Genomic DNA, 16,692 nt, shown 5'->3' on the forward strand with positions numbered 1-16,692 from the left:
AATAGCTGGCTTGGCATCGACGGCACTCTTTCTTCGATCGCGTTGCCGGAATATTTCCACTCCCAAGGAGGAAAAAAAAAAGCCAATGCAAGTCGCTGCATGCATCTTTCTCGCGTGCAATTGTGGAAAACTTTCGCGCCCGTCTGCTAGATTCGCAGGGAAGAAGCAGGTTCCTGATAGTTTCTGGTGCTGACCCAGACAAGCATATATCTGGGGAGCCATGTCTCACCAGACGGCCATGTCCTGACAAAATCCCCAAACAGATCTTAATTATGTGTGCTCGTCATCACCAAAAAAAATCTAGGCTATTGTATTATTATTTAGCGGCTAGTACTCGCACTTCTTTAGTGTAGCCAAAGTGTCCGTCGATATATATGTCTAACCTTGACATTGTGCACGCATAACTTATGTGTGAACATCTTACATCTGTATTCTGGTTTTGAAAAAAGAAAAGTGCACACGACTGCTCCCTTGAGCTATGCTTCATCAAGGTGAAAAGATTTGACGATGCGACCTCTTTCTGTATTCCTAAAAAGAATGCAACTCTTACTTCTCGAGAAATCAAACAGTTTCAAATTTGATCAAATTTATAAAACATACTAACATCATGTCTCCAAATAGATTTACTATAAAAATATATTACATGATTAATCTATTGATATTTATTTTGTACTATAAATGTTAGTACTATTTTGTATAAATTTAATTAAATTTAAAATTGATTTTCCGAGGAAGTGAGAGTTGCTTTTTTTTTTAGGGAGTGAGTAAGACGGAGGACTAACGACTGTCGGTTGGTACGCTAGCTATTTAAGGGTACGGTAGAATGATTGATTAACTGGTTGGCTTCCGATCAATAAGTGGGTTGGATCACACGTTCAAGGATATATATAGATGCATATATTTTTTTTTCCATTTTCAAACAAAAAGATCCCAAAAGTTTGGTAGGGTTTCTCAGAGTGCTTCTCCACCGACTTTTGGTAAAGCCCTACCAAAGGGTCAATTTCAAAATGGCTTCACCACCAAAGCTGGGGAGAAGCCGCAAAACGGCTTACACTAGAGAGGAGAAGCCGAAAAAAGTGGCTTCACCGGCTTCTCCTCTCTCTCCAAGCATTAAGTGATCATAAAATTACATATATTGCCATTGAGAAGCCGTTTTACCAAACGTTTTGCAAAACGGCTTCAACTTCACTAAAAAGCCACTCCACCGAAGAAGCCGAAGCCGAAACCATTTTACGAGAAGCCGAAGCTGTACCAAACGGAGGCAAAATATAGATGCATATATACACGTTACCCTGCATGCAATAATGCAAGCGGCTGTCATCGACGGCCGGCCGGCCGTGGTATAAAAAGGTAGTAGGTGGACTAGCCGGAGACGAAGCAGGCAGCCACAGGACAGGAATGCCGAGCTACTGCTAGCGTACCATCACCACCGGCTCGAGGTAAATTCCTCGCCAATCGGCGCGCGGCTGATGAACAGGGATCCAGCTCGTCCTAGCTTCTTTCCCTTGCTGATACGATGTCACTGCTACTTGTATCTATATATATGAAGAAAGGTCAGACTACGAAAAATGATAGTTACGTTCTTAATTCCCAGGGCCGGGCAGCTGGGATGACCGGAATTCAAATGCTGATGCTTATTGCTGCATCGACGAGACGATTGTTCAACGCTTAATAATTTCCTTTTTCCGCAAGCTCCATATATAAGCTCTAGTACAAATACAAGAAATTCGGGCTGCGATCAGCTCGTGTAGGAGTACGTAGTGGAAAAGGGGAGGAAATTTAAGCTTTCCAATTAGTACTCTTGTCTTTGGACTAGCTTAGCTAGCATGCACGAAGTCCAATTAGTAGTCCCGTTAATATTGGACCTGTGACTAAAATGACTTTAATCCCGGGTCAAAAATGTACCACCGAAGGCCACCGCGGGGGGAGGGGGGCGAGTTTTAGTTCCGGTTGCAAATAATAGCTGATACTAAAGCCCCCTTAGTCCCGGTTGTAATGGCTCCAAAAAATCCCACCGACGCTCCCCTTTTATCCCGGACGCTTCCCCTCTTATCCCAGTTAGAATTTCCAACCGGGACAAGGGGGTCTTTTGTCCCGGTTGGTAATTCCAACTAGGACTAGGGAGCCTTTAGTCCCAGTTGGAAACACCAACGGGACAAAATGGCGCTCGTCCCGCAGGCGCCTCTTTCGTCTCCACCCGAAGCAGAGCTGCCACCTTGTCCTCTCGACTCTCCTCTCCACCATGCAAAGCTTCCTCTCCTCCTCTCTCCTATCCATCCGAAGAGAGCTGCCCCTTCCCTTCCCCCTCTACTCGCCCATTACTGGCAGTGAGGAGCGGCAGTGGGGCAAGGGCAGGACGAGCGGCGGCCGGCGGGCGCGGCGCGGGTGGAAGCAGGGCAGCGGCGGGCGGAGCCAAGGTGGGTGGCAGCAGGCGGGCGAGTGGCGCGCGGGTGGAGGCGGAGCGGCGGCAGGTGGCAGGCGGCTAGCCGGCCGGCGCGCCCAGCGTGGGGCCCAATTTTTTTTTTAATTTTTCAACCTTTTTAGTCCCGGGTTTAACAACCGGGACTAAAGGAGATCTTTAGTCCTGGATAATTCACCCGGGACTAAAGAACCTCCTTTCATCTCTAAAATTTTATCCCGGATGAATTTTCGATATCTTTCAGACCTACCAACTGGGACTAATACCCTGTTTTCCACCAGTGACGTACTGGTATCCTAGCTAATCTCCTACTACGTACTCGCTGCGAAAATTTCCATTCCCTCTCCAAGCTGAGAATTTCCACTCGGGAAAGCCAAGGCGGCGTCGCTGCACGAATCTTTCTCGGGCGCGCTCGCATATACATTTCTAGGAAAGCTTTCGCTCGCAAGTTACACAACATTTCCATCGACGCCCATGCATCCATGATCGTCGTGCATGTCTACCGTATACGTCGTGAATTAGACATAAGCGAAACAACGCCCCGCTGCACGACTTTTGTTTACCTTTGCGGCTTTGCCAAATTTCCCCCCAAAAAAAACTAAACAAAAGGCCTCTTTTTTTTTTTCCCTTATCGTTACAGCCCCTCTGGATCACGAAACGAAGAATTGTTGGAAGCATGAGATTGTCAAAGAAGAAACAAAGATGGGAGGAAGGAGAAATTACCAACGGGGCTTTCTTCCTTTACACATCTGGATTGATACATAATCCTGGGCCTGATCATACTTCGTGCTCTCTTAACTAAAAAAGAAAATTCAAGGCTTGACAACGTTAACATCTCCTCTCATCATGGTAAAGGAAAAAAAATATAAAGAGGTTACCACTAATAAACTTCTGCTACTCAAAATTCTATATCTGTTGCTTCGTTTCAAGTTCCAATCTGGCCCGATCCACGCACGCTACTCGACCTCCTGAATTATGCTTGAAGGAAAAGTTCAAATTAAAGTATTTCACACGCGCACACGTTTAGCGGAAAAATTCAGCGGGTCCAGATAAATTCGCGCCGGGCGAATACGGGAAAATTCCCCCAACGGTCGACGGCGACAGTCGTGGAAACGTCGTGGACCGTCGTCGCCCGAAAAGCGCACGCAAATGGATAAACCACGGGCCGGTGGGACCTGTCCGTTTCTGGAAGGCGAAAGTTCGTGGGCCCCGCCTGCCAGCAGCCGCCGGGAGGCTCGCGAAGCTTCTGCAGCTGCTGCTGCTGCCGCCCCCTCCGTGCCCGCGTCGGCTCCGCCACGTGGAGGCGCGTCACTGGTGGAGACCTGGGCAGTTCGCGTCATCGGCTCGCGCGATGCCAGGCCTGAGGCGCGTTGCGACGAGGCGTGTGCCACGCTTTGGTCCTTTTCTTAACGCCAAAGAAATTAATTAACAAGCCGATGGGCGATTATTGTCTGTATCCAATTGCTTAGCACGTTCAATTTGGTCATTAGCACGACAAAAGCCGGCTGCAGCGGCTCATCTACGGGCGTAGCTGCAGCGTGAGGGCTTACGTACGTGCATGTCTTTATGTACGTAGGCTGATACGAGATAAATTATTTTGACTCCAGCTCCAGCTAAATACAGTATCTTTTTAAACATAGCACATCCCAAAGCTCATCGTTGACGTAACCAACGCGTTAAAATCAGTCGCAAGGAAATTGATCGTCACAATCTTTGAACCTCTTCGATAAACTAGCAGGCACGCGAAAAATAACGGTGCGCTCAAACGACTAACCAGAAACCGAAAATGTTGGTATCATGCATGCTTAACCGACTGCAATTGAGAATGATGCGACCAAACGGAAGCCTACCCGTACAACTCTAGATAACGATGCACGCGAGATAAGCGTGGCCGACTGGAAAACACGCCGGCGCCAATGGTAAAACTTCTAACGCAGCAGAGGCGGCAGCGGTGGTACGGTGCGGCGCCGCGCCCATCAACCGCGAACGAACGGAAGCCCAACCAACCAGCGTGGCGGCTGTACGTGACGAAACTTCTGGGACGGTCGCGACGCACGAGGCGCGCCCGTGAGCCTTCCCGAAAACTAGGCCGTGTTTAGTTTGGCGAATTTGGGGGTGCTAAATTACTGTTACAGCACTGTAGCACACTGTAGCGTTTCGTTTGTATTTGTGAATTATTGTCCAAATATTGACTAATTAGGCTTAAAAGATTCGTCTCGCAAAGTACAACAAAACTGTGCAATTAGTTTTTAATTTCATCTACATTTAGTACTCCATGCATGTACCGCAAGTTTGATGTGATGGGGAATCTTCTTTTTGCATAGTGTCAAAGTTGGGAGTTGGGAGTAAGCCTACTCGCGCGGTGCCGCGGCGTTTCCTCCGCCACGAACCCACCGTCCCCACTTGCTACTGTACTATATAAACACGCCGCCTCCCCCTCGTCCGACGCATTCCGGAACCCACGAACACCTTGCGTTGCGACCCGACACGACTCGAACAACCGATCCTCCTCACGAGGCCTTGCGTGCGAGGCGACCCGATTCGTTTCCCGTGAAGACAGAGAAGCATCGGCGGAGCAAGCCAGGGGAGGGAGATGGACGCCTTCTACTCGTCCTCGTCGGCGGCGTACGGCGCGGCGCCGGGCGGCGGATGGGGCTACGACTCGCTCAAGAACTTCCGCCAGATCACCCCCGCCGTCCAGACCCACCTCAAGCTCGTACGTCTCCCGGGGCCATTGCCCTCCCTCCCTCTCCCTCTCTTCCGACCCTCTGATTTTCTTTCCTCCCGGATTTTTTGTCCTTTGTCCGTGGGCTGCGTGCTGGGATGGTGCCACCGGGTGATCCCTAGGGCTTCGCGGGGTGGAATGCGGCAACGGATTCGGGAGTCCGTGTGGTTTTGGGGTGTTGATCTGACGGTTTGGCGGTTGTTTTGGGGAAATTTGGGGGGATTTGGTTCTGATGGGGCTCGATTCTTCGTGGGTGTCTAGTCCGCTTGCTCTTCCGTTCCAGGCTGGCTTGGCGCCCCCTGGTTTGATTTCCGCGCCCGATGGTTTAGACGGTCCAGTCTACGCCTCCCGGTTCGATTTGTCCAGATGAATGAATTTGTCGGAATGTGAATGCGATGAGCGCCGCAGTTAAACGTTTCAGATCGAATTGTTGGACTGGAATGTGTGCGATTCACGCAATCGGCCTTCATTTTCCGTTGTTGGTTTCGTGGGGATCCCTAGTGGAACTCATTTGTGAACCTTTTTTTTTAATCGGAACTTGCAGTTTGCGTCTTGTTATTCTTCTTCGCATAAGCTATTGACAATTTGGGATGCGCACTGATTCATGCGTTTACTCGTTGGGTTGATAACTGCAGAATAGCACCGCTTGATCTGTCATTAATTAAGAAAATATATAATTCGATTAGTTGCATTTCGGTTACTTGTTTATGCGCCTTCATGTTTCGTGCGATTGTGTGATGTCAGACAGACTGTTCTAACTTCTAACGGTGGTTAGCTGCTCGAGTATCTTAATTCTGAATTTCTGACGGTGGCTGGTTGGTTGCCTGCAGGTTTACCTCACCCTATGCGTGGCGCTGGCCTCGTCGGCGGTGGGCGCTTACCTGCACGTCGTCTGGAACATTGGCGGGATGCTGACCATGCTCGGCTGCGTTGGCAGCATCGCCTGGCTCTTCTCGGTGCCCGTCTATGAGGAGGTTCGTCTCTCCTTCGTCAGTTGACCTTGATAACCTGATTGCTCCATCCATTTGAAGTTTTTGAGAAATTTGACAACAGAAAATGTCAATCGCGCTGACTTTTGTGATGTTTTGCCCTGTGTGCGCGTGTGTGCAGAGGAAGAGGTATGGACTGCTGATGGCGGCTGCCCTCCTGGAAGGGGCGTCAGTTGGACCTCTGATCAAGCTCGCTGTAGACTTTGACCCAAGGTAATAAGGAACTTACCTAGCAGTTGTCTTGGAAATTGCCTGCGCTGTGGGTTACCACTTAATCAAATACGTACAAGTCCACCTTGTTTGATCATGCATGAGTGGATTAGTAGGAGCTACTAGTTCGGCGTAGCTGTAGTAATAAATGATGTAATGCTTGAGCAATTAGGTGATGGTGATTGGCAATATGTCAGTAGTGAGTAGGACATATTGGATGCCTATGGTTTTCGTGTCTCTTGTCATGTTCTTGCCTTCTTGAGGGCAGTTATTCATTTAACCGATGTTGACGTCATAGTAGCAGAATTTTGCATGGCAATTGGACTACCAGTATTTCCTCATGATAATATTTTTTGCTGACAGTTGCAGTTTCGAGTGCGTCATGCATGATGTTATGACTAGTTAATTACTGTTCACAGTTTTTGCTATGAGGGTGCAAAATTTCTGCACCTTGATGCAGAATTGATTTTGCCCTTGATTATGCTTTTTCCCATGTATGTTTCACCCTGAAAGATGCTCAAGAAAAGCAAAGCTACTTCTGAATTACTTGATGGGGGACCTGGCATGGGATTGAATAACATGGTTTGCAAGAGATAAATTTAAGAATTGAACAGTTTTCAGATGATATGTTGGTCCTGACCATTTAGGGGAAGTGCTACTGCATACTTCTGTTTGTTTGACTTCCATTTGGACCATTAGCATTTGTGCATGCTCTCTTTAACTGCCTTAGCTAGCAACATGTAATCTGCTCAGGTGTCTTAGAACTCTGATTTGTGTATGATGGTGTCCTGCGTTGGGCTTGGGCCTTTTTGTTGATTCTGTTAGGTGAAGGGCTGAGCTGCTGCTTTATTTAATTATCTTGGCATGATGAGCTGAATTTTCTTGTGCTGTATTCTGAACTAAATTCATACACCAGAGTACTCTGAGCCATGAATTTGTAGTTAAATTGCTCGAAAACCTCAATCTTAGATCTGTTGTTGATCACCGTCATAAACATACTAATTGTTTTCTGTTAACTGATGTAGCTTACCTGTTGCTTCTGTTGTATTTGACAGCATCCTGGTGACAGCATTTGTTGGGACTGCCATTGCCTTCGCATGCTTCTCTTGCGCTGCCATCGTGGCCAAGCGCAGGGAGTACCTCTACCTTGGTGGGCTGCTCTCTTCTGGCCTCTCCATCCTGCTCTGGCTGCAGTTCGCCGCCTCCATCTTTGGCCACTCCACTAGCAGCTTCATGTTTGAGGTCAGTGAGATTGTATATGAGTGCAGTGTGCTTGTGCTGTACTGCTGTTCGAGTGGTGTCATTAGGCATGTGTGTTTATCAGGCTTGAAGAAAAGTAATTGACCTGTGATGGATTTTATCAACTTGCAGGTCTACTTTGGGTTGCTGATCTTCCTGGGGTACATGGTGTACGACACACAGGAGATCATCGAGAGGGCGCACCGTGGTGACATGGACTACATCAAGCACGCCCTCACCCTCTTCACCGACTTCGTGGCTGTCCTTGTCCGCATCCTCGTCATCATGGTGAGCCTTTGGGGATTGCCTGATTACCTTGATCGTTATTTGTCGGAATTGCTGCAGTCTATGATAACCGATAACTCTGCTGACGATGGATTGCTTCAATTTGGTCGTGCAGCTCAAGAACGCAGCTGACAAGTCGGAGGACAAGAAGAGGAAGAATAGGAGGTCGTGAGCACTAGCTAAGCTGTCCCACCCGCCCTGTGCACATAGAAGCCACCGCTACTTACTACTTGTACTACTACTACTGCTACTGCTACTACAAGTGCGTTGAGGATGGGAACGAAGCTGCCATACAAGTGGGTGCTGTGGTGGAAACGAATTGTTCTTTGGTTTCTCTTAGTTTGTTAGTTCTTTTGTGAATCTCGTGTGGAGTCTGCTGGAGCTTTGCATATACCTTGCGCGCTACAAACAACTCGGATCTGTCTGCCTGTGTTTACTGAATGTTGGTTGGCATTGGTCTGAGCCTGATAACAAGCTGTGAAGAAATCGCAATGAATTGCTGAATTCCCCGATCTGTGCGGCCTAATCCCTTGTTTTATTCAGTACTTTGTACATCCATGTGCATGCACAGAATCAAATTTTGTACCAAATGCATTTAAACTTTGGTGTGTTTCTGGAATTCGAGTGGCTGAAACGACGTGGCACCTGTCATCACGTACAAGAGAGCGCTTGCCGCCGTAACGATGGGGGGAGCAATAGAACGGACGCCGCCGCACTGATGAAGCGTCCTTTCGTCAAAAGAATGGGGCGCGATGTGAAGCGGCCTGGACTCGCCCGCTGCTCTGCTGTCCTCTGCTACTCGTCTATGTTAGGGCCACGGGACACGGGTGGTTCATCACACGCTGATGTTGACCGCAAACTTGCTCCCAGGATCGTATTGTCTGTTCTTAATCCTGACTACGCCCGCCGAAACTTTATTACAGTAATCCGGATCGGATCGGCGGTTTCTATACAAAAGGCCCAGGGAGGGAGCCAAGAAAGACCACCGCCTGCTTCTTATTTTTCTCGATGTGGCTCGAGTTGGACCGACACAGGCTCGCATCGGGTCTCGCCCTTTCGGATCGTTTTCCGAGGCATCACGTTTGCAGGCGCTTTGTATTCAAAAGGCCCCGCCAATCCATCCTTAGCCTCTCTCTTCACCTCGTCGGTGACGGCCGGTCCTCCTCCCACACGGCCACACCGAACCGAAGGCGCCCTCCTTCAGTTTACGCCTCCGCGCGCACACAAGCGGGAAACCAAGAGCGGCGCGTCGCCTCTGCCTGTCCGGTGTCTGCCAGCGCCCCACCACACCACCCACCAACCCGCACCCGCCTCTTTTATTTCCCGACCGTCACGGCCTCCCGTCCTCACCTTGCCACCAGCTCGCCCACCACCACGCGCCCGCGCCACGCCGGCGGCATGGAGCCGAGGAAGTGCGGCGCGCGCGTGCCCCGGGCGGTGGCCGTCCTGGCTGGGCTGCTGGAGCGCGCCGCCGAGCGCGGGGACGCCGAGGGCGCTCCGCCCGCGTCGTTGTCGGCGTTCCGTGGGAAGGCCCTGCCGGCGATCCCCGTGCGCCGGTACGCGGAGCGGATATACCGGTACGCCGGGTGCAGCCCCGCGTGCTTCGTCGTCTCCTACGTCTACCTCGACCGCCTCGCGCAGCAGCGCACGCTGGTGGACGGGGAAGGCGAGGAGGAGGAGGAGGAGATGGCGGCCGCCGCGGTGGTCGGCGTTGTCGACTCGTACAGCGTGCACCGCCTCCTCATCACCGCCGTCTTGGTCGCCGCCAAGTTCATGGACGACATGTGAGTAGCCCATTCAACCATCCGCACCCCTCCGACCAGTTGGTCTCGCTCCACCGACGAGTAGCGCTCTGCTCTCTTCTTCGCCGCTAATCAGCTTCCATTTATCGGCGGTAAACTACTCATATCCCGCTGCTAATTCGCCAAGGCAGAAAAAAATTACCAATCTACATCAGCATCAGCAATTGGGTTGTGCCCTATGGCACTAAGCCAGTAACTAGTACCAACTTGACATGCAGGATAGTTAAGTAACTAATTCCTGCTAGGCACGGGAGGAGTTGACACTCAACATACCTGCACATGCCAGGGCTGACTAATGACTAATTAACCCTGCTGATCAGTGTCAGTAACCTGCATTAACCAGGATAACCATTAATTTCCGGCCACGATAAACAACCGATGCGTGCTGCTCTGCCCGCCCGTGGCAAGTTCGATCGAGCCCTGTCGGCGTGGATGCCGTAGAATGCAGAGAAGCAGAAGCCGTATCCCTTTGCCTTCACCGTAGTACGTGTGTGTGCCGGGAACGGCAAGTCAAATGTGTACTGCCACCGCCGCTGGTGGCTTAGCTGCTGCCGAATCGTACGCACAGAGACCACACAGCAATGAGCAGTGCGAGCCATGGAGTCTGACACAGTGACACGGCGTGGCATTTATCCGCTGCTATCCAATAGCTCCGGTCAGCTGCACGTCTTGGTTGCCAACCGAGCTGGAGCACACAACCAACCTTCAACAAACCAACCAACATGCCCCTCTCTTTGTGCATGCTGATGCTGCTCCAACGAACTCCTGAATTCCAGCCTTGTTTATCTGAACTATGGCCTAGAATCACATGCAGAGGTATGGATGGTGTGCTACCTGCTGCACGCTACAATCGGAAAGAGCCGTATGCAGCAGCAGCCGGTAGGTGAGTGCATTGGTCTGTTGGGACGTCCAGCTCGTCGCTCGCTAGGCTGTTCCTCTCCCACCCCAACTCTGAACCCGATTGCTCAACAACCGGAAAAAAAGAAAAGAAATGCTACACACAGACACTGCACCATTCCAAAACAAAAACACCAGACACTGCACCATTCCAAGCAATGATTAGCTGTTTCATCATGATTGCGACCCCCTGATGAATCTTAAGCTGGACTGTACTGAGCACTTTGCTAAATTTTTTTTTGAAATAACACTTTGCCCTCCCTGCAGGCACTACAACAACGCCTACTTCGCGCGCGTGGGGGGCGTGGAGGTGGCGGAGATGAACGGCCTCGAGCTGGAGCTCCTCTTCGCGCTGCGATTCCGCCTCAACGTCACGCCCGACACCTTCGCCCGATACTGCGCCGCGCTCGAGGCCCACATGCTCGTGCCGCCGCCGCCGCCGCCAGCGGCGGCGGCGGCAGCTCCCGTCGCCGACTCCGGCGAGGACCAGGAGGCCGAGCGCTGCCGACGCGACCACCGGGCCGCGCTGCTGCTGGTTACGAAGACGAAGGATGCTGCGGTCACCGCCGCCGTTCATGGTGGTCAGGTCGGGATCGGGATCAGTAGGGCCGCCGCCGGCTCATCAGTGCCGCCCATCGCCGTCCCTAGAGCGGCAGTGGAGATGGTCGCCCGATGACGGCACGATTCTTTCATTTGTTAATTTGTTGGTTCATATTCTAGGAGCGCAATTCGTTCCCGGTTAATTCTTGGTGAGCCTTTTGCGTTCGCTGCTGATTAAGCGAGGTTCGTATCGTGTTCTACAGTTGTACTCGTGTCCCGCCGGTGTGTGTAGTACTTGTGTGTGCAAAGCGATTGCACGAGATAGTTGGGTGTACAGCATTTCCTTTTTTTTAAGGATTCGGAGTCGAACGAACGATGAATGTGTACCCTCCAGCCCTGGTTAGACAATGCAAAGGCGGTTGACTGAAAATAGCGGTGTTTCTTTTCTAAAAAAAGAAAAATCAGTCCATGCATGCCACTTGAGTAGTTCATTTTAATCTCCACTTACAAAATCGGAAGCCGAAGCTGAAATAAATCCTCCCAATCATAAATAAAAAAGCAATCTACGAAGACATGTGGAGTAACCAAACTGAACGGCTAAGTAATTTGTATCTAGAAAAAAAGGTTGTATGGCATGAAAGAATTATTTCATTTAGGAATGTCTAACTTTTTTTTAAACGCAATACGCCATATATTATTATAAAAAATACTCTTGATCTGCAAAAAAACCCAGATGAGCTAACCACCTGTCGACACGTGTCCTAGTCACGACTCATCGACTTCTTGTCCTTCTTCGACTCAACCAAACCAGCCCGAAAACACCAGAAGCGATTGCTCCCACTCGCTCCGCTCCGCCGCGTCCCGAAAACCCTCTGCCATGGCGCCGCCGCCGCAGGAGGAGGAGGCTGCGATCGACGGCATTCCGGAAGCTGGCGTCGAGGAGGAGGAGGATCCGGAGGTGGTGGAGCCGTGGGTCCCATCCTCCGACTCGGAGCCGGAGCCGGACGCGGACCGCCCGGCGCTCGAGCCGCTGGACCCTTTCCCCGCCTCGTCCAAACCGGAGCTGCTGCCGGCGCAGACGGCGGTGGCGGAGAGGAAGGACGAGGGGGAGGAGGCGAGGCAGCGGTGGCCCGGGTGGCCCGGCGCGAGCGTGTTCCGGCTGGTGGTGCCCGCGGACCAGGTCGGCGGCGTCATCGGGCGCCGCGGTAGCACCATTAAGCGCCTCTGCGACGAGACCCGCGCCCGCGTCCGCGTACTCGACGCCGCGCACGGCGCCGCCAACCGGATTGTAAGGCTCCGGTTCCTTCCCCCGCAGAATGTGGTTCGTTGTCGAGCTGTGTTTTTATGGCTCGTGATTTGTGGGCGATCGGAACTTTTTTTTTTGGGGCAATGGGCGATTGGAACTTGGAACTTGCCAATGATGTCGATGTTGTAGCGTACTATCTCGTCTGCTGTGCGAAGCAAGCAAGCGAAGTGTTGTTCGATCGGGCTGTTTCATTTGCTTAATGTGGAATTGGATTGCTCTGGTAATCGTGCTTGTTGATTTTAGACACTAGAGATATAAACCATACCTGGTGTGTTCAGTAATCTGTGTAGCACTGGTTTTGGTTGGATGAATTTCAAAGTTATTCCTCAACTTCAGAATTTGACACTTCAATTTTGAGATACACTAAAAAAAGGGTGTTATGCTGCAATGTGCTGCTACGTTTTGTGTCTAATGAATATGATGAGATGGTGATAAGTTTTGAACCTTGGCTCGGTTATGGATATCTAAATGGTAACAATTTGCGCACACATGTTTGCCAGATATGCCACAATCACGTAATTAATCAGGTTACTGTTGCATCTTGGTTTATTTATCAGTCATTATGTGGTTTCACCAACTGTGGATACATTATCTTATATTAATGTTTGGTAGAGTTGTGAGTTGTCTTGATCTAGTTGCTCTAAATAGATATGTTCTGTCAGTAGAAATGTCGGTTCATGCTAGAAATCTTGGTCCAAAATTCTGGTTTCATTCTCATTCTTTGTTTCAAGCATTGGAGTAAAGATCTTAACCGTGCATTAAATGGTAGAAAACTAATGTAACATGTACAGGTGGTATGGTACATATCAGGATTTGAAAATGACGTCAGTAGACCAGTTATTTGTGTCTTCCCGAAAAAAAAAAACAGAGTTGCAGTGACACCCCTCTATTTGTTTCCTTCCCTTTCTTTAGGTTTTGGTATCTGCAACAGAAGAAGTTGAAGCAGAATTATCACCTGTGATGAATGCTGCAATTAAGATCTTCAAGCATATAAACGGGATAGAAGAGATCAATTCTGATGGAACTTTATATGCTTCTGCACCGGAAATTTGTTCTGTTAGATTATTAGTTCCAGCTGCACAAGCGGTCCACTTAATTGGCAAGCAAGGAGTCACAATTAAGTCAATCCAAGAAAGTACTGGTGCTACCATAAGGATTATAGATGAAGGTATGCTGTTAATTATCTTCATCAAGATCGTTCAGTTAAAGGTTGTATTCATTAGTGGTAGGCTAGATGGGATATGTGCAGTTTAATAAGTATTAGCTTGCTGTTTTTTTTTTTTCACCTATGGCATGATAATGTTGCTTCACTCTTGGAATATAGACAATGAATGTGACTTGCAGCCCAACATATTTCACTTAGTTCTTTTTTCTAAAATACTTCGCCATTTCCCTTTTCAGCTTCTAATTCAAGACGTCCATGGTGTATTTATTTTTTGGTCTCACTTTCTATAGTACATGCACCCACAATTTATGGTTTTGCTTTGCGTTGTTAAGGCCTCATACAATTTGCTGTACTTTTTTTTTCTCAGGGAAAGTAGTGCTAACCTTGTCTTAAAACTTGAACTAGATCTATTCACCTGAATACCTCCTGTTTCAAGAATGAAAATTGGAAAGAGCCTTACTCGTCTCTTAATTGATTTGGTTGTACAAAATACTAAATTCCACTGGTATCTACTTCTGCTAATCAGCAAATCAAAACATTTCAAGCCCTAGTTTAAGTGCTGGTTTTCTATCCATTTAAGTCCTGTCATAAAGGGCTGAGTTTGAATTCCATGCCCGTGGACATCTTCTATTTTCCATTGCAATCAAGTTTTAGTTAATACAGATTTCCAGAGTCCAGATTTAACATTTCCTGCTCCATCTGTTCTTCTAGATGAGCTATTGAGTTGTGAGACACCAGATGAAAGAATTGTGGAGATACATGGTGCTTCTTTCAAGGTTCACAATGCCCTAAAATCAGTGCTTGGACTTCTCAGGAAGTTCCTAGTTGACCATGGTGTGCTTCATCTATTTGATATGAAGGTAATCTTGGTATATTCTGCCTTCTCTCTTTTGCATAACATTTTAGCATCTTGTAGCAATTGATATTTGTTTTGCGCATTGCAGAACCAAGAAGTAGCTCAGCCACAGGATACTTCTAAGGAAAATCAATTTATTGATGATTATCCTCTTGCAGTGAATCATGATTTCTGGTTATATGATCAGCGAAGTCATGGTAACCCAATAGGCAGTGGACTGTTGTACGGACAAGATCAATTTTTCTGCGATCCTTACTGCTCATCAGATATCAGCCACGCAACTGATTCCTTGATGACACAGGTCTTATGCTAAACCAGTATACTCAGTTTATGCTAAACCTAAATGTTTTGTCTGCTTGATTGCGTGATTGCATTCAAGTTTTAACTGTTATACCCAGTCTTCTTTGCGTTGATTTTTCCATGTTTTTCTGTTGTATGATCAGCTGGATCATGCTAATCCAAAAGGCGGTAGATTCTTATATGGATGCAATCCATCATCTCATGACCTGTACTCTCTGGATCTCAGCCAACCAACTGATCCGTTAATAACACAGGTTTTCTGCTGTACCCTGTAGCTACAGCTGAAATATTTTGTCATCTTGTTTGTCTGTTTCAGTTAGAACTTCAGCTATTATACCCAATTCCTTTTGAATTTAATCTTTTCCATTCATTTTCCTTTTCAGTAAATTTAAGCTGTAGGAATCATCTTTCCAACAGTCGCACTTTTATGTAGACCTTGCTCTTACATACCATTTTGGCTTTCAGATTACACAGACAATGAAGATCCCACTGCCATATGCTGAAGAGATAATTGGCGTGAGAGGAGAGAACATTGAGTTTATTCGTTCTGTTAGTGGAGCGGTTGTGGTTCTTGAAGAAATTGGAGATTATCCAGATGAGGTTCTAGTTATGATCAAAGGCAGTTCTTCACAAGTTCAAACTGCACATCAACTTTTACTGGTTATCTCCATTCCATAGCTCCTCTTGCATTCTAGTCTTGTATGTGGTTGCTGAGTTAAACTAGGATGCTATAAGGATACAGTAGCACTGTTGAAGTCCAGCTTATGTAGCCTGTGTTAAGCTTAGATGCTTAGTAATCATAAGTTTTGAGATTGCAGGTGTTTTTTGCATCTTTCTATTTTTTTAAAATGTAGGTCTTGCATTTAGTTCTATTGGAACGAAACAGTGTGCCTAAGGTAGTTGATTTCCTTCTGAAAGCATGGAAGTGATTGGAGAAATCTATCGTGTTCCTGTCTAAAGTCTTATCTAACCACTTGTGGTGATTATTGTAACCAGTTTGCAATTAGGGAAACCTCAGAATTCCTGCCTCCTATATGGTATCTGGCACGCAGCACCTGATAGGTTGCCATGGAACTGGAAAACACTCTACTTAAGCACAATTGAACTGTTTCCAGAGTTCAAAGTGAGGCTTATGACAAAGTGTCTTCTAATATACGAGTATAATACATGTGCCATCAAATTTAAAATTATCTTATACAGATGTATAGTCCAGTCATGTGCCATCAAATTTGTCCGAATGATGTTGTAACGGTGTGCTGATCAATGCACTGCTCACTGTAATTGCTGCAGGAGGTTCTTTCAGGCAACAGAGAACCGCCACCGCCACCACGCAGGAGCTGTTACCGTGACGCTGAAGCTGGCCCACGGCTGCCGAGCTCCCCTCCTCATGCTGGCTCAAGGATGCTGAACTCCCCGCATGCGGGCCCGAGGTGGCTGCACTCCCCACCACATGGCATTGCAACTAGCCGGGAGTACCTGCCATGGCACTACGAAGATGAACCGCCTGGTGATCACCGGAGATACCCTGCTCACCATGATCACAGAGGTTACTACTGGCCCTAGCAAGGCAAAATCACGGCTGTATGTGCTCCTGACGCTAGAAGTAGACATGCTGACCTGATCAAGCTAGCTAGTTAATTTGTATGTTAATATGTTATATAAGTCTGGAGAAGTATAGCCCTTGCATATTATGCACCTGCAAGACTCAATCTCAGCACTATGACAGTATGATTATAACTGAGAGTAAAAAACCTAGCCTCCGTATGGTTTTCATGGTTGCTTCAGATAGACGGGTGCGGCATGCGGCCGGGGCGCCTGGATGGCGACTCGGCGAGGTCGAGTTGTGCGAGCAGAGCACACGGCCTCATCCAGCAGTAGTACTGTAGCTCGGACGGAGTTCCCGCCGCGAGGCTCAAGTAGCTCGTGTTCCAGGCGTGCTGGGCATGGCCGCCTGGACGG

General features: G+C 48.5%; 3 protein-coding genes across 3 annotated transcripts; all 3 read left to right on the forward strand.

The window, feature by feature from the left end:
- Positions 1-4,875: 4,875 nt before the first annotated feature.
- LOC101777499 (bax inhibitor 1) lies at positions 4,876-8,381 on the forward strand. The gene is made up of 6 exons (XM_012845921.2): positions 4,876-5,135; positions 5,975-6,118; positions 6,255-6,346; positions 7,399-7,585; positions 7,715-7,870; positions 7,983-8,381. The coding sequence occupies exons 1-6, from the start codon at positions 5,013-5,015 to the stop codon at positions 8,037-8,039; spliced, it is 759 nt and encodes a 252-aa protein (XP_012701375.1). The 5' UTR covers positions 4,876-5,012; the 3' UTR covers positions 8,040-8,381.
- An 821-nt stretch (positions 8,382-9,202) lies between these two features.
- Positions 9,203-11,536, forward strand: LOC101766958 (cyclin-P4-1). The gene is made up of 2 exons (XM_004951994.2): positions 9,203-9,651; positions 10,834-11,536. The coding sequence occupies exons 1-2, from the start codon at positions 9,266-9,268 to the stop codon at positions 11,240-11,242; spliced, it is 795 nt and encodes a 264-aa protein (XP_004952051.1). The 5' UTR covers positions 9,203-9,265; the 3' UTR covers positions 11,243-11,536.
- Positions 11,537-11,983: 447 nt separating this feature from the next.
- Positions 11,984-16,141, forward strand: LOC101767357 (RNA-binding KH domain-containing protein PEPPER). Its single transcript, XM_022828000.1, has 6 exons — positions 11,984-12,427; positions 13,325-13,580; positions 14,289-14,437; positions 14,522-14,590; positions 15,199-15,333; positions 16,037-16,141. The coding sequence occupies exons 1-6, from the start codon at positions 11,984-11,986 to the stop codon at positions 16,139-16,141; spliced, it is 1,158 nt and encodes a 385-aa protein (XP_022683735.1).
- Positions 16,142-16,692: the final 551 nt, after the last annotated feature.

This window comes from Setaria italica, chromosome I (assembly GCF_000263155.2).
Source record: "Setaria italica strain Yugu1 chromosome I, Setaria_italica_v2.0, whole genome shotgun sequence".
NCBI lineage: Eukaryota > Viridiplantae > Streptophyta > Magnoliopsida > Poales > Poaceae > Setaria > Setaria italica.